This window comes from Gobio gobio (genome assembly GCF_949357685.1).
Source record: "Gobio gobio genome assembly, chromosome: 13".
In the NCBI taxonomy this organism is placed as follows: Eukaryota; Metazoa; Chordata; class Actinopteri; order Cypriniformes; family Gobionidae; genus Gobio; species Gobio gobio.
The window spans coordinates 43,548,654-43,566,923 of record NC_137106.1 but is presented as its reverse complement, the minus strand read 5'-3'; the positions used below and the strand labels follow the sequence as shown (position 1 = coordinate 43,566,923).

Below are 18,270 nucleotides of genomic sequence, written 5' to 3'. Positions count from 1 at the left end.
GAAAATGTGTTCTTTAATCATTCACTAATGCTCATCCACCTAAATCAACTTCCTGAAGATTACAGGAATGAACTCGCATCAGACAATTAGTCTCACCCTTTTAGAAAAATTAACAGAATTCAATTTCAAAAATAATCATGTGCTCTGAATATTAAGCAAGAACACAGTGGCCCTCATTTATCAATCTTGCGCAGAAACGGGCGTATATGTTGGCGTAAGATTATGCTTACACTCCTCTCACCGCCTGATTTATGAAGCTGTGCGCACCTCTGAAATCCAGGCGTACGCAAAACCTGCCCTTGATAAATGCCGCGACTGAAAACGATCGTCATTAGAATAACACGCCCCAATATATTCAAGTCTCCGCCTCCCCCACGCCCTCATTTTACGCCATGGACATACGGAAGACAGCAAAGAAGCGAAACTTCTCTGACGTGGAGATCGAGACCATCAACAGGGAAGTGGAAAAACAAACAAAATTGTTTTATTTGGGAGTTTAAAGAGTGGGATTAAAGGCGCCCACAAAAAGGTGTATGGTGGAAATCCAGTTTAAATAGCTTTTTGGATGAGAAATTACCTATCACAATTCATTATTTTACAGCAGGTGTTTTGAAATAATTAGCATTTAATTTCGTATCACATCACATGTATTGGGGTGTACAATAGTGATGATGATGTGATGTGGAGTACCATTCATTCACATTAATAATTGCATGACAATTTGTAAGATTCTTATTATTATTATTATGATTTGTATTATTAATGACGCTTATTGTTATTTAGAAGAAGAATTCCGTTATTATTATTATTTATTTTATTATTATTTAAAAGAAGAAGAATGTCATTTTTATTATTTTGTCAGTCTGAATTATTTTCAGTCCCAGTCCGTGCGCAGCTGCCGGGCCTAACCAACATCAGGTAAAGCGCACAGTCAGGCTCACAACTGGAGGAATACATATGCCTACAAATCAAATGCTTTGGTAAAGTCACACAAATTAAACATTGAAGTCCATGTTGCACAAAAATAAACACTGAAGTTTATAATTACTAGCCTATATCCCTATTCGCATGGGATTAGTAGCCTATTATCTGGGGACCTCTGGTGATTTGTAATAATCGCAGAGAATGTCTGTGATCTTAATCCCGTGCGAATCGACCATGTCTGTAATATGTAGACATGTGCCGGTAAACGGTAATACGATATACCGCAATAATGAACATGCACAATATTGTTATCGTGGGCACTTCAAAATACCGTGAATAATTATTTATTACGAATTATTTTTAGAATGAATTTTAAGAATACTTTACCCATCAACCGTTTAAAATGAAAAACACGTCAAAGAGGAACGTGGTAAATAGACCGTGCATGAGCCGAGCACATGGCGGAATGAGGAGACGCGCTTAAGTGCACATTCATTCTTTGACAGCAGAGGGCGCTGACGGAACAGCAGAAATGCAGCCGTTTCTCCAGTAATCACATAACCTAATACATTATACTTAAAGACTTAAGGCTATTCATTTTCAAACTTGCATTTTATATTTTAATCTGGACTAAATTACATGCCCTAGATATTGTTTGAATATGTTCTGACTGTTGTTCAATCATACACTTTACAAGGCTCCAGTATTTAACATTAGTTCATTCATTAACAAACTGACAATGAAAAATACTTCTAAAGCATGTATTAATCTTAGTTAAATGTACATTTCAGCATACCTATTGTTCTTTATAATTCTTTTGCACTTTAATCTGTTTTAAATATTTGTTTACTTTATACATTTTTGTGTATTGCTTTATTGTATTTAAATGTTTGGTTCTTTTGTTATAAGAAAGTGATTTAACCTGTTATAGTATGACAACACTTTTTTTGCAACTTATTTCAATATCGTGATAATACCGTATACCGTGATAAAAGCTTCAGCAATTAATCGCAACATGAAAATTTGATACCGGCACATGCCTAGTAATATGTAATGTAAATATTCCCCCGCAAATTACCTACCATATTTCGCCAAACACAGGTCCTGTGATAACATTAGTCCCGTGCGAATCGGCATCTCTGTGATTTGGCCGGGATTAGGCGAATCGTATATAATTTTTGCAAGGTTTTTGTGTCCTGTGTGCGCATTTCTTTATCTTTCATGAAGAATGGAGCTAGGCTGCATATAATGCGCACCGTTATGAATTCCCGTGCGGCCGCGCGGATTATAGCCTATTTTCACTTTAGAATGATCACCAATTTGGGAGTAATTGCTTGAATGGTGCGTTTGATATTATTCTTAGTGAAAAACACAAAAACAGAACAGTACAATGACAACTCGCTTAAATGGGCACTTTTACATTTAGCTTCGAAACTGAATCTTCCGTCGTATTGTTATATTGCTCAGTTACGTTTTTAATTGCGTCTGTTCTCTAACTGAACGAAATTATTTTTATTACTATAAAACAATTAAAATGATATCGATACGACTGTTTATAATTTCATACAGCTATATCTATAGCCTAACGAAAAAACACGTTCAAGTCTTTAGGCTACATCATATCCGGGAGATAAGTCAGTAAATTCGAGTAAAATCACAGCTTATCCCGTGCGAATGCGACACGCAAAACTCAGATGTGGGGAGTAATTTCTAAATCACACGAGGTCACCAGATAATAGCGTAGGCTACTTATCCCGTGCTAATAGGGCTTTAGTTGTTGTTGTTGTTGTTTTTTTACAGTGGGTCATAATATAGCATATCTTTGTCAGTGCGTTTTGTGGTGTTAGGAATTGTTTTTCTGCGCATTTTCGCACTAACTCAAAACGTGCGTACACCCCCTCCTGAGCTGGCGTAGGATTTGAGCGTGCCGTACGCCAACGTCCATATTGATAAATCTCAAAGTCACCGTGGTTTTGGGTGTACGCCAGGTGTACGCTGGAAATTTGGTGTACGCACTTTTGATAAATGAGGGCCAGTATGTGTAGGGATTTGATAGGTACACTCTTTCAAATGATGTGTGACCAAGCACCTAGATTCAATAAGACTCTTGATGAAAGTGAGCAGATCATGCAGATAAAACCGTGTTACCTTTTGATCGACTATGGAGCAGACCAAATCCTTCACAGAATTGATTGACAGATCGTGTGGCTCCAGGGTGACCATCTCCCTGGTAAGTCCGATCTGAAGGAGGAAGGACACTCCGTGAAGGGAGCTCGTGGGGCTCGGGACACTGTGATTCCCATTGGAGAGGCGGACATAGAGTGGCACCGGAGGGCTGGGTGATGGAGAGGGGGTTGGGGGAGCAGTCTGATGCTGAGAGTGGACGAAGGGTTTAGGTAAGGTCAGAGGAGAGGTGCTACTACTGGCAGACATTAGTTACCTCCACGGGTTGAAAGTAAGCTGTGTAAAACGGACAAGCTTGGAAACCGTGGCCGATATCCAGGTTGTGTTTTTAATTAAACACAATATTATTCTGTCCTAAGGCAGGTGAACAGAATTGCCACAGTCATGTGCAATCCGTGGTGTATGAGGAGCAAGGAATAAGGCGCCTTCTTTCTGCTACCCTCTAAAAACATGCATTCTGGACAGCATATGCATGGCTGTGTCTGTGCATTATCCAGCATGTGCAGCACATGTTGAATTGATAGAGTGTCACTGCACGGCTGAGCAATCAGGATGCCAGCGTGATGCTTGACAAAGTGGTTTCCATTGTAATCCAGCTCCTCATATCTGTTTGAAACAAAAAAAAACCAGATTCAAGACTTTATTCCACAATTCCCTGACTGGGAGCTACAGTACTCATTCATTAAGCGAGCTGTTGAATATCCAAATCAGAGCGTTAATTCAAACTCCTTGCATTCTGGAAGAGTTTTGGACATTTTTGTCTTTTGCCATGAATAACTCCAGCTCACATCTGGAAGCACATCTGGAGACCCTCCCACTCTAGATCACATAACTGGCACAAGACCACAAATACCAGCAAAACAAGTTATACAATGTCTTTGTTCGAGCTTTATCACAGTCCATCATGAACAAATGAGTCTCAAGGCGAAATAAGTCTAACAGATACACAGAACAGAAGAGGAAAAGAGAGCAACACATACCTTTAATGCTGCAAAGGCGTTTCCCTAACAAGTGAAGAGATGAGAAAAGCTTACTATCAATGGAAAACGAGGACTTGAAAGCTTCGGGGATTCTTTTTGAAAGCTTCTGGGGTTTAATTTAGGCAGTTAATCATCGCTCGGTTATAAACTCCGTTACATGAGCTCGATTTGAAAACTTTCTAACCTCTTTTCATGTCACATTACACGCGTCTCAATATGTGCTCTCCATCTCCGCGGGCAAATAACGAACGCCGCATAGACAGAGAAGGTAAAGCCTGGATGAAATGGCAGGTCTGTCGAGCCTGGAGGAAATGGCAGGTCTGTCGAGCTGAAGAAGTGAAGTTGAGCTTCATAAGTGCAGAAATGTTTTTCTCTTTCTCTCACTGCTGTACGCGCATGTCTCTCACGCGCAGTTTCCGTTATGTGAGCGCGGGGCGAGTGTTCGCGCCCTCTAGCGGCGTCATTCCACGGCCACTATGACGCAATGACGCTTGATATCGTCCTGAATGTTACATTGCAGCGATCTGTGATTGTCCACAAAGCTCAAACTGTTCATGCTCATCATAATTATAGCATTGATTACAAATGTATTACTATTATGTAAATGGTACGGTTCAGTAGTTCATTGAAATATAAAAATGAAAAAATGCAACATATTCCAATACACATTAACTAATGACCTGTATACTGTCATATACCTTTATGACTGCACTGTAAAATGTTTGTTAATGAACTAATTATAGCTACAATTAAGTTGTAAAATTATGTAAATTCACATAGACTTAATATTAATATATAATAAATAACTATGCATAGATAACTACGCACAACAAACTGCGATGCACTGTGTATTCACCTTTCTATCAGAACCAGCATAAACTTCTTGAGCAATTTGAGCCACAGTAGTTCGTCTGTTTGATTGGACCACTCGGGCCAGCCTTCGCTCCCCGCGTGCATCAATGAGCCTTGGCCGCCCATGACCCTGTCGCCGGTTCACCACTGTTCCTTCCCTGGAGCACTTTTGATAGATACTGACCACTGCAGACCAGGAACACCCCACAATAGCAGCAGTTTTGGAGATGCTCTGACCCAGTTGTCTAGCCATCACAATTTGTCCCTTGTGAAACTCACTCAAATCCTTACGCTTGCCCATTTTTCCTGCTTCTAACCATGGGCGTCACTAGGCCCATTTTAGGAGGGCTTCAGCAGTGGGGAGAACAAGTATTTGATACACTGCCGATTGTGCAGGTTTGCCCACTTACAAAGCATGTAGAAGTCTGTAATTTGTATCTAACGGAATCTAAAATCCAGAAAATCACATTGTATGATTTTCAAGTAATTAATTAGCATTTTATTGCATGACATAAGTATTTGATACATCAGTAAAGCAGAACTTAACATTTGGTACAGAAACCTTTGTTTGCAATTACAGAGATCATGTTTCTTGTAGTTCTTGACCAGGTTTGCACACACTGCAGCTGGGATTTTGGCCCACTCCTCCATACAGACCTTCTCCAGATCCTTCAGGTTTCGGGGCTGTCGCTGGGCAATACGGACTTTCAGCTCCCTCCAAAGATTTTCTATTGGGTTCAGGTCTGGAGACTGGCTAGGCCACTCCAGGACCTTGAGATGCTTCTTACGGAGTCACTCCTTAGTTGCCCTGGCTGTGTGTTTCGGGTCGTTGTCATGCTGGAAGACCCAGCCACGACCCATCTTTAATGCTCTTACTGAGGGAAGGAGGTTGTTGGCCAAGATCTGGCGATACATGGCCCCATCCATCCTCCCCTCAATACGGTGCAGTCGTACTGTCCCCTTTGCAGAAAAGCATCCCCAAAGAATGATGTTTTCACCTCCATGCTTCACATTTGGGATGGTGTTCTTGGGGTTGTACTCATCCTTCTTCTTCCTCCAAATATGGCAAATGTGAGTTTAGACCAAAAAGCTCTAATTTTGTCTCATCAGACCACATGACCTTCTCCCATTCCTCCTCTGGATCATCCAGATGGTCATTGGCAAACTTCAGACGGGCCTGGACATGCGCTGGCTTGAGCAGGGGGACCTTGCGTGCGCTGCAGGATTTGAATCCATGACGGCGTAGTGTGTTACTAATGGTTTTCTTTGAGACTGTGGTCCCAGCTCTCTTCAGGTCATTGACCAGGTCCTGCCGTGTAGTTCTGGGCTGATCCCTCACCTTCCTCATGATCATTGATGCCCCACGAGGTGAGATCTTGCATGGGGCCCCAGAACGAGGGAGATTGACCGTGATCTTGAACTTCTGCCATTTTCTAATAATTGCTCCAACAGTTGTTGCCTTCTCACCAAACTGCTTGCCTATTGTCCTGTAGCCCATCCCAGCCTTGTGCAGGTCTACAATTTTATCCCTGATGTCCTTACACAGCTCTCTGGTCTTGGCCATTGTGGAGAGGTTGGAGTGTTGGATTGAGTGTGTGGACAGGTGTCTTTATACAGGTAACGAGTTCCAACAAGTGCAGTTAAAACAGGTAATGAGTGGAGAACAGGGCTTCTTAAATAAAAACTAACAGGTCTGTGAGAGCCGGAATTCTTACCGGTTGGTAGGTGATCAAATACTTATGTCATGCAATAAAATGCAAATGAATTATTTAAAAATCTTACAATGTGATTTTCTGGATTGTTGTTTTAGATTCCGTCTCTCACAGTTGAAGTGTACCTATGATAAACATTACAGACCTCTACATGCTTTGTAAGTAGGAAAACCTGCAAAATCGGCAATGTATCAAATACTTGTTCTCCCCAATGTATAACAGTTTGTTAGTTAATATATAACAGTTTGTATGTTAAAAGGTGTATGTAAGCTCCTGATCATCACAATTATATTATAAAATATCACTACAGATGTACTGTATAAAATTTACCATGGGATAATGATAACTATAATAATATTTATTTGAGAACAGAGTATGAAATTAAAGGTGTTGAGTAAAAATAACTATTACTAGAACCATTATAAATGGAGAAATCGGTCTGATTATATTACACACATTAAAAGATGCACTGAAAAACAAAGGCGGGGTGTGATAGCATAAATGAAATAAAATGTAAATAGACAAAGTGAAAATCATTTGAACTTTATTGCTTTCATTCATTAAATCCATACAGACGAATAATGACAGTCAGTATTGTGGGAAAGAGTGATCTATGTTCTTAGCCCAGGCCATCAATCCTCCACTGATGTCCTTCACAGTGATCTGCTCAATTTCTAGGCCAGACATTTTCTCCAGGAGCTGAACTGCCTTCTGGGAGTCATTGCCAAGTTTGCACAGCACAAACACTATAAGACAATAAAGGTAAACATACAGACAATGTTAGCTTATTCACTGCATTCAAGCGTATTCAATCATACGGCATACAAAGAAGCTTCTTTTACCAAATTTAACAACACACAGTATTAAGAAGAAAGGGTTCATAACCTTTTGAACGGATCATTTGAATAAATTCTTTTTTTTTCTTTCTTGTGGACTATATGTAAACATATGTTATGTAAAATATCTTATTTAGGACAGTACTAAATAAAAAAAATAACATGCATTTTGTTAGAATTATTCATATTTTCACAGATTCTGCAAGGGGTTCACAAACTTTCAAGCAGCACTGTATATAGCACCAGTTCAGTTGTGAAAGAAGCTTTTAAAGCAAAACTCAAAACTTATTTTTGTTCTCTGGCTTTTAATTGTAGATGATTTGTGCTGTGTCTGGTCTGTTTTGTGTCCTAATGTATGTTTTAGCCTACATGGTGCTATATTTTACTAATATTTGATATAATGTACAGCACCTTGGTCAACAATTGTTGTTTTTAATGGTGCTATATAAATAAAGCTGAGTTGAGTTGAGTTGAGTTATGTTCGACAAGTCTGCATTTATTTGATCAAAAATAACGTCAAAATATAATTATTGTGAAATATTATTACAATTTAAAATAAAATAATTACTTTTTAAATGGCTTTATTGCCATTTTTATCAATTGAATGCATTCTTTCTGACTAAAAGTATCTTTTTTTATTTTTTTATAAAATTAAATTCTTTACAAAGTAAGCTTATATACACACACACACACACACACACACACACACACACACACACACACACACACACACACACACACACACACACACACACACACACACTGTACATATACTGTACATATTTTTCTGAAAAATGTCACATGATAATTTTGTCAGTATTCTTTGATAAAAAACAGAATTTATTAACAGAATTTTTACTTTAGTAACATTATAAAGGTGTCTTTACTATCACTTATGATCACTTTAATGTGTACTTGCTGGATAAGTGTTATTTCTTCTATTCTATTCTTCTATTTCGCTTTATACCTTTTCCTTGAGATGCTGTTGTGGAATATTCCAGTAATGTAGTGGCAGTTACTCAGCATCCATCTCAAGTGAAATCAATGCTTATCCAATTAGTTTAAATAGATTCACATCTCATAAAAAAAAACAATCTAAATATATAAGACAAAATGAAAAGACTACTTGATTAATCAACACAAGGCCAGGTGTTTCTGATGACAAGGCGTGCGTCTCAATCAGCTCCCTAGTTCAGTAGTCAGGGCACTGATCAGGACATAAGTCAATGGGGCTGACTCCCTGAAACCATTTCTGTGTTGGAAAATAATCACTTAGCAAACTCATCCTTACCACCTTCAAGTGAGTTATCTGTCAATACTCTGCTCCAAACGCTTAATTAGCTTGAGAAAACCCAGATTACGCCTCCTCGGTGCTCAGAATACTCAACACGTCTAATGAGGGGTGGCATTTGGCATACAGACGAGCGCTTCTTGTGGATAAAGATAGGACCACTATGTACAGCTCAACACCGTCATGCCTGCGCATAGTGACGTTTAGTATGCACTTATTTTTCTGCACCACATATGTTCGAGCAGAAAGAACTGAGATGGGGAGAAGGGAGTGTTAAACAATCACAAAAATGATGTTGGTACTTACCTGGGATTTGAGATTCGATGTTCATCTGTTGTTTGAGGTTACTAATTGTATCTTTTAAAAGTGTGATGTGCTCAGCCTTTTTATCCTCTAAACTAGCAAGTGGAATGTCTGTCATGCAAGATAAGAAAATTAAACTGAAGGAATTAAGTTGATTTTTACATTTTCCGAAGTCAATGTGACTCAGTCTCACATTCTAACACCACCCAACTAAATATGAAGAATAAAGTAACGTCAGCAGCAGTGAGACAAGTACGAAAAATGAACACCCACTTGTCACCAGGGGTTTATGTTATGTATATTTTAATGAAGCAAATGTCTAATCCTAAACTGTTAAAGGAGATCATGGGGAAAGGATACTGATTGAGGTTGACAGATGGCAAATGTCCACCTCTACTTTGGGTCGAACGTCAAGGAGGAGATGAGGGGTTGAGCTGTCCAAAATTGCTCTATACTCCTGTAATGAAAGGCAAATATACATGCAATATTTGAGGAGGGAAGCTACACAGAAATGCAAGGTGACAGACCAGATCTGCTTTATATAATGACCAGCTGAACACTTCCACAAAGGTCAGTAATGAACTGGCTAACATAGAGCGGTTCTGCTAAAGATATAATCTAAACTAGCAAATGGAAATTTAAACACTCCTTATTACATTCCTCTGAATGCCCAGAATTATGACAAATAACTGTACCTGCACAGAGACTCTCTGTTCTTTGGTTAGAAGATTCAGTCTCTGACACTGTAAATGAAATAACAGAGAATAAATCAGCACTGGTTTTCCTTGTGGACGTTTAACCACAGCTGATCATTTTGCGGTTCATTGACACACACATGGATGATTGTAGGAAGGAAAGTGGGAGATTTCCTCATCCTCAGACCTTATCCGTAGCAGCGGAGCCACAGAACTGCTCATAGTCCTGGAGCTCTGTCACCGTGGGCGTCTCTCCACACACCGCACACTCAGCCTGCCTGGGCCGCAGTCGTATAGACCGGAAACGCCCCTCCTGGCCATCAAACATCAACAGCTGCTGCTCAAATGAGGCTGAACCGACCAGTTAAGGAGTTAGTTCATTATATTATGCCTACAGTATGGTAACAAGTGTCCTTAAAGCCATAATTGTTTCAGTTTAGGATGTCATTAAGGGTAGAAAGGATACATCCTTGACCGGACGCAATTTTCAGAACTTCCAATGCTTGAAGGCAGCCCATTATACCAGGCACTGCAAAGTATCAAAACAAGTCACTTCAAAGTCATATCCTCAATACGGAACACTACAACGTGAACTTATAATTATGGGATTATAGGATCGTTACAGAAGAATTCATCATCCTTTTTCAGTCAGAAATAACTTAAAAACAGTTCCTTAAAGCTACACTGTGTAACTTTTTTAGTTTATTCTTAGCTAAAAACACTTAGTTCTTTCAAAAATATATGTGCTCATTAATGTATATTTACTTCTTTCAAGTAATAAAGTATTCTTGTAAGTTTATAATATGCCATTGAAAATACATACGGGTGAGGGGTTCGAATGCCGGTCGCCATGTTGCCCCTCCATCTTGAAAGTACATTAGCCAAAGAGGGACATACCTGTAAATTCAAGCTTCGCCTTTCGCGTTTTAACACTCAATGGCACCGTGTCGAATGTGGACGAGGTTGAACTGGAAGCCATGTTAATCTTGGACTAAATCGGCCACCGTAGGAGTTAAAATTAAATCGGAATTGAGAGGAACAGAAACTAATATTCACTGGATGGTCATATACCTTTTCACCGCTAGATGGGAGAAAATATCACACAGTGTAGCTTTAAGGTATGATCTGACATACCAGTGTTTGCAAAATATAAACAGTAAATATGAACAGTAGTTTTAGGCAAGCAAAGAATTTAGGCTTCTTGAATGAAAGAGACGCTTCACCTTTGTCAGTACACTCAAAATTAAGTATGGAATTAAATCCAAGAAAGACCAACTGCAATTTTGTAGTTTTGTATCATTACTTTCCATTGTCTAGCGAACTAAGTTGGTCAATTTCAAACTTCATTCTTAAATTACCTTAAAGATGACCTATTATGCTTTTTCCTGCAAAGTTCCAAAGCACAAATTCCCTCCAGCAGGAGTTGTTCTCTATATCAGTCCTCACGGATTCTGTACTACTTGAAATGCCTCCATATCTGTATTGGACATGAAAAACCGGCCCTTAAAGGGATCACCCAAAAATAAAAACTAGCCCATGATCACCCTCAAGTCATCCTAGGTGTATATGACATTCTTCTTTCAGACAAATAAAATCAGAGTTATATTAAAAATGTCCTGGCTCTTCCAAGTTTCATAATGGCAGTGAATTGTTGCTTTGTTTTTGAAGTTCATGAAAATGCATCTATCCATCATATAACTGCTCCACACGGCTCCGGGGGGTTAATAAAGGCCTTCTGAAGCGATGCAATGCGTTTATGCAAGAAAACTATCCATATTAAAAACTTTATAAAGTAAAATATCTAGCTTCTGCCAGATCGGAAAAAAACTTAACCGGTGTGCAATGTCGTCAGATGTAGCGTAAGCATTTTGAACTGTGAGAGGAGTTACACTTTTTCCGTAAGTTGAAAACGGAAGGCGATCTGGTGGAAGCTGGATAATTTACTTTATAAAGTTTTAAATATGTTTCTTACACAAACGCATCGCTTCAGAAGGTCTTCATTAACCCCCCGGAGCTGTGTGGAGCAGTTATATGACGGACAGATGCACTTTTACGGACTTCAAAAACAGAGCAACAAGTCACTGCCATTATAAAGCTTGAAAGAGCCAGGACATTTTTAATACAACTCAGATGGTATTTCTCCTGAAAGAAGAAAGTCATATGCACCTAGGATGAGTAAATCATGGGCTAATTTTTCATTTTTGGGTGAACTAACCCTTTAATGATTTTATACATACACTAAAAAGAATCTGTACTTTCTTCTTTCTTAACTTTCTTATGTGCAACTCAAAAGATGATATTTTGAAGAACGTTGGTATAAAGGAAAAAAACCCCACTGCAGCCCATTGACTTCCATCCAACGAACACATCACAATATTCCTCATTTAAATCATTCCCGTCCAAGAAATACCTGGGATGTGGCCTAGTTGAGTTGCATTAGTAGTGTGTTGAAAGTCACGGTAATAGTAATAGGGCGGGACATTTCCCAAACACGCTCGAAGCGATTGAACAATCAGAACACATTGATACAGCCAACCAAACAGAGCACAGTGCACTTTTCAGAAGGAGAGGCTTCAGACATGCAGGAACTAAAAGCATTACTGACAGACTGGGACGAGAGGTAATGTAATAATGTGAAATATGTGGAAAAATAAGGGATTTTTTAACATTCACACATGAAAACCTATTCTAGTACAGCCCAAAAGCAAAAATCTAAACTTTGTAAAAGGGCATAAAAGGTCCTCTTTAAATTAAACAATTATGAAATCCAACAGCAGATGGCACACTACAGAAGACTGAAACTATCTACAAAAAGTTTGAATGGACTCTGTACAATGAGCAAGTAGTACTGGCTGAAATAACATTGTGAAGAAGAAGATCATGAAGAGGAAGAAGCAGCAATCTCTGAATCTCTGAGTATAATCTTGTCAAGTAGAGGCAGACTCACCCACTCCCAGAACCCCTCCATCAGAGCAGTTGGTGACAGTCTCAGGAGGCGGCGGTGAGGGATACAGACACCTGTAACATGGCCCTCCTCTATAGTTGTACACTGTGAGCTACAAGAGAAAACATTTAAATCATCAGAATCTCCCCATTAACTCAAAAGACATATTACATCAAACTGCTTATCGTTCAAAAGTTTGGGGTCCGTAAGATGTTTTTCCTTTTTTAAACTAATCAAAAGTGACAGTAAAGACATTTGCATTCCTACAAAATAAATCCAGTTTTTTTTAAACTTTCTGTTCATCAAAGAATACTGAAAAATGTATAGTTTTCCAGAAAAATATTAAGCATATTAAGCAGCACAACTGTTTTCAACATTGATGATGATAATAATCAGAAATTGTTCTTTTTTTTTCTTCAGAAAATCAGCTTAGAATGATTTCTGAAGGATCATGTGACACTGAAGACTGGAGTAGTGATGTTGAAAATTCAGCTTTGATCACAGGAGTAAATTACATTTTAAAATATATTTAAAAAAGAAAAGAGATTTCAAATTTTTAAATAATTAACAATATTACTGATTTTACTACATTTTTCATCAATTATATGCAGCCTTGGTAAGCAGAAAAGACTTATTTATGCAACATTAAAAAATCTTACAGACCCCAACCTTTGAACAGCAGTGTATGTATGTATGTATGTATGTATGTATGTATGTATGTATGCATGCATGCATGTCCCCAAATACTTAAGCCACAATTAAAATCAATGTAATTGCATAATATAATAAAATATCAAAAGAACTGGCATTTATTGTTTAAAAAAGATGGCACAAGCACAAAGTGTATTCAAAATAATTCACAATAAAATTAGATTACAAAATTTTGCACACAAAAAAGTCTTCTACTCTACAAAAATACCCGTAAACTTGGAGGAAAGGGATGCACCAATCCGATACTTGGCATTGTCCGATACGGATCTTTTTTTATTGAATCTGGTATCGGTCAAACAGGACCAATCCAAATTCTATATTGTGCAATATGGTTGTTACTGTTAAACTGTTAGACACCCAATCACCAGACCATTGTCTCGCTATTTGGTGTCTATTAGATGAGCCACTGGAGAATGAATGAAACTTACGCATGAATGACTCAAAAAGGTGAGGTTGCTTTAAAGGTCCCATGGCATGAAATTTTCATTTCATGAGGTTTTTCAACATTAATATGAGTTCCCCTAGCCTGAATATTGTCCCCAAGTGGATAGAAATGTTGATCGGTGTAAACCCGAGTTCTGGCTGTCTTTCTCTGCCTTTGAGAAAATGACAGGCCAGACGAGCCAATCCTGAAGTCTCCTGGTTTGACGTCCAAGCAGGAACGGTTACCTCCCTTTCCTCCACCCAGAGCATCTGGCGCGCCCATGCAAGCGCTCGAGAGATCATTGCTTGTGAACGAGTGAACGCTGGCAGTTTCTCAGTGTTTGGATGTACAAATGAAAACAGAAGTCTTTTTTCGGTTCCTTCTGATCTGTGATCCGTGATTTCTGATGTGTAGCTAATTATTTATTATTCGTGCACACTCAGCGGCTTCTCTCTCTCCAGACAGAACGGTGTTTTCATGTTTTCTATCTTGTGAGTCAGTGTTTTTGTACGTCCTCGTCGCGTCTATCGGTTCTAGAATGTGCATACAGTCATGAGTTTCTGCTCAACATCGGCAGAGTAACATCTTTAGAGATAAACCTCACACACGCCGAAGCTTGGGCTGCACTGGCCGGTGGTCTTCAACATCACCGACCCCCAGTACTGCATCTGGCCCACAGCGGAGGCACCAAACGCGGCGTGAGATTAAGCAGAAGGGGGGTAATCGTGAGCATATCCGGGCTAGCCAGCTATCCCCACAATAAACTGGATTACATTCGATTACTGCTGTTGTGTCTTTGTTTGCGCTGTGTACTCAACGCGTGTCACTGACGCTTTTATTTTATTTTAAAAATAATGCTATTATCAACACTTACTTTTAACTCGTTCATCTCGACAACTGTAATGGTACTTTGCATATGTTACAAAGTTGGTAATAATGATGAAGACGGACTCTGTGTGACTGGGACTCGTGTTTATTCAACTCTCAGATACAAACACAATAAACTTGCGCTGACTGACAGCGCTCTCATAACTCAGTAGTTACTATAAATAACTTTGTTAGCAATCGCTGAGCTCCGTCTCTGGTACATTAGTGATGTCCGGTTCGCGAACGATCTTTCTTTTGAACCAGTTCTTTTTAGTGAACCGAATCAGTTCACCAAATCGGACTGAATCGTTCTAAACGGTTCGCGTCTCCAGTCAGCGCTGATCCATAATTTACTAAAGTTACTAACTTTCTGACATGAAAGTGAAATAATTTAATATAAGCAAATCCGATACAGCTTTAGGGTTTATTTCAACGGTGTTAAAAACCACAATAGTATAGAAACCGGTTTCCATCTCAGAGTAAAAATGGTAACTTGAGCCTGTATCTTGTTATTTACATTACAAATTAATTTATATATTACAAATTTTATTTTTATTTATCGTATTGGGAGATAATCAAGGCTGCAGTATCGGTTTCTGTATTGGACATAAAAAGTAGTCCTTAATGATTTTAAACATACACTAAACATCATTATGTACATTCTTTGTTCTTGTACTTTCTTTCTTTCTTGACTTTCTTCTGAGCAACACAAATAAACATTGCAGCCCATTAACCATTAACTTATGTTTTCTCAAAATATAATGTTCTACAAGTCTTTTTTGAACAACACGAGGGTGAATAAGTTATTACATAATTTTAATTTTTGGCTGGACTGTCCCTTTAAAAGAATGTGTAAGAATATCCAAATACTTGGGACAACTGTTACACTTCAAATATCTATGTACAGCTCACTGGCTGTAGGTTTGATTCAGATATTTAAAAGAGAGCTCACCTGTCCTTCCATTCGTAAAGCACTCGCTGACACTAAAGGCTTGCCGGTCAGAACACAGGCATCATTCACCAGGTACCGTGTAGGGACGTTGTCTGAACAGTCTGCCACAATGTCATACATGAAGATACAAAGTCAAGGAGCCAAATAAATGGGTTTTTGCACTGTACAGAACTGTGTAAAAAGTCAAGATTAACTTCTCAATAGTAAATCATGAGTGGATACTGTTGAATGAGTTGTATAGCATTCTCTCTGGAGAGCTGGAGGTGATATGGAACACACTGAACTGTGGAGTTCAACCTGGAAGACATCACATGTAGTCAACTCTCAGTCGTTCACCTCTCCTTTTTTTGTGAGGTAAGATGGTACCTGCTGATGGCCTGGGCGGCAGACAGGGCTTTCGGCTGACCTTGAGTCAGTTCTGAATGAAGCACCTGTCGGTGCAGGTTACTCAGTTCCACCACATCATAGTCCAATAGGCCCAAACGTCCTGAAAACACAAACTACATTAACAACTACCAACTAGTGCCATAGTACAACAATAACAGCTGTGGCATGTGTCTTCATGCAAGTGGTGGCTTAGGGACATACACTAAAAAGAAATATAAAGGTTTTCATGGTATCCATTATGAATAGCGGACTCACCTCACTAAGGATGCATTTATTTCATCAAAATACAGTGAAAAAGGTAATTTGTCAAAAACAGATGTGTTGCTTATTTTTTGGTGGTAGATTCCAGAGGTGGAAATGAATGAATTACATTTACTGTAATGGAGTAGTTTAAAAGTTGTGATTTTCTACACCTATATGGCTAGGAACTGATGTATGCTAAGCTATGCTAAAAGTGCTACCACCAGATACAAAGATCGGCTGAATGGATTCAAAAACGGCAAAACTCAACTATTTAACTCTAGGGGACTTGTAAAATGAGCGTGGAGTGTGGAAAGTGGAGTGTTCCTTTAATACCAGGTGTAAACAGGGTCTCACTTGCACATAAACTCCTATACTTAACAGCACTACTTATTAAACACACATGGCCAATTTACCTATTCCAGCTGCAGCCAGATACTGTGCAAGAGGACAGCCTAAACCTCCACATCCCACAACCAGAACAGATACATTACTTATGGCAACCTGGCCTGTGGAGAAAAGAAGATTGTTTGTATAATGCAAAGAGGGAAAAAAAAGAAAAGAAACGTAATAAAGGTTAAAGCCAAAATATTGTTTAACCTTTAACGCCCAGTTCTGGTAGGAGAAGCTGTCTGCTGTATCTCATGATGTCATCATTGCTCAGCGTTGCATTTGATTTTAGTGGTGAAAGATTGGTAACTTTCTCCTGTAACTCTGTTAATATTGAGTTTCCCTGAAAAGAGAAGCAGGGCACTTTTTCGGTTTTCAAGACAAGAAAATGCTCTGAGAAGGGTATATACTTGACCATAATTATCCATGTCATTCTATGACACGGGTAACTTTCCATTTTAAAATAAGATGTTTCTGTCTGAAAAATAATAAATAATTTGAGCTGTTCCCTTAAATGTTACTATGTGTTGGTAATGTACCAATGGTATGCCTTCAGCAAGATAACGGTAATAGGTGTCTGACATTTGCATTAACTTTTTATTCATCAATGAATCCTGAAAACGTATCACATGTTAAAAAAAAAAAATCAGGCAACATAACGGTTTCCAACATTGACAATAAATCAGCATATTAGGATGATTTCTGAAGGATCATGTGACACTGAAGACTGGAGCAATGAGGCTGAAAATTCAGTTTTGATCACAGAAATTAATAATATTTGATGGTGTATTAAAATAGACAACCATTATTTTTAAATTGTAATAATATTTCACAGTATTTCTGTATTTTTGATCAAATAAATGCAGGATTGAAGACCATAAGAGACCTCTTTCCAAACTTTTGGCCGGTACTGGAAGTTGTAAGTTGGCATCAAATATTCGTTGTAAAAATCCTTAGATAAACATAACGGTTAAGAATCACACAAAGGCTTTGTTATCGGAATATTTATAAATCTGAATACGAACAGAATAACGATTGCACCTTTTCCTTTTGATGAAGTTTCTTCTTTAAATCTGCAATCTCTCTCTCTCTTTCCAAGAGCTGTGTCTTCAAACTTAAAATTGTATCATCCATCACGAACAATCACCTTGATATAAAATTATTATTATTATGAAGCAGTAATTATAACGAGCAATTATGAGTATAAGGTCTAAAGGCTACCACAAACAGAACAAGAAATAATCACACTGACACTGCACAGGACTTCCGGGTTTCCACGCGTGTGCGACCACGTGTTGCGCGCACGTACTACGTGATTACAACAAATCCATGACGCTCTCCAATGCATTTCAGTTTGAAGTATTTGGGGGAAATTTCATATACACAAGAAGAAATGGTCAGGATACAAGCCAAATTTTCTTCATTTTCTTCAGGAGACTAAGGAGTATTGCACCAGTTTGGAGAACATTGTCAATAAAAAAGCAAGAAAGACTTGTCATATAATTTTTTTTGATAAATTGTTTTGATTAATATTTGTATTGCTTTTTGTTCATTTGGTTTGTTTTGGGGTTTTTGTGT

General features: G+C 38.5%; 2 protein-coding genes across 3 annotated transcripts in view; both read right to left on the bottom strand.

The window, feature by feature from the left end:
• prkd3 (protein kinase D3) overlaps positions 1-4,524 on the bottom strand; it is a 149,758-nt gene extending 145,234 nt beyond the window's left edge. Inside the window, exons 1-2 of one of the 2 annotated variants that reach the window (XM_079833387.1) lie at positions 4,089-4,524; positions 3,073-3,714 (exon numbers count right to left, since the gene is read on the bottom strand). In XM_079833387.1, coding sequence (XP_079689513.1) covers positions 3,073-3,357 — 285 coding nt within the window. In that variant the 5' untranslated portion in view covers positions 3,358-3,714; positions 4,089-4,524. The remainder of the gene's footprint in view (positions 1-3,072; positions 3,715-4,088) is intronic. The other variant, XM_079833388.1, reaches the window with a different exon arrangement.
• Positions 4,525-7,180: 2,656 nt separating this feature from the next.
• Positions 7,181-17,972, bottom strand: mocs3 (molybdenum cofactor synthesis 3). The gene is made up of 13 exons (XM_079832518.1): positions 17,734-17,972; positions 16,903-17,035; positions 16,719-16,811; positions 16,042-16,162; positions 15,898-15,972; positions 15,676-15,793; positions 12,725-12,833; positions 10,244-10,306; positions 9,965-10,128; positions 9,778-9,825; positions 9,443-9,539; positions 9,086-9,193; positions 7,181-7,398 (listed from the first exon to the last, which is right to left on the bottom strand). Exons 1-13 carry the CDS (start codon positions 17,824-17,826, stop codon positions 7,241-7,243), a joined length of 1,380 nt encoding a protein of 459 aa, XP_079688644.1. The 5' UTR covers positions 17,827-17,972; the 3' UTR covers positions 7,181-7,240.
• Between the last annotated feature and the right edge of the window lie 298 nt (positions 17,973-18,270).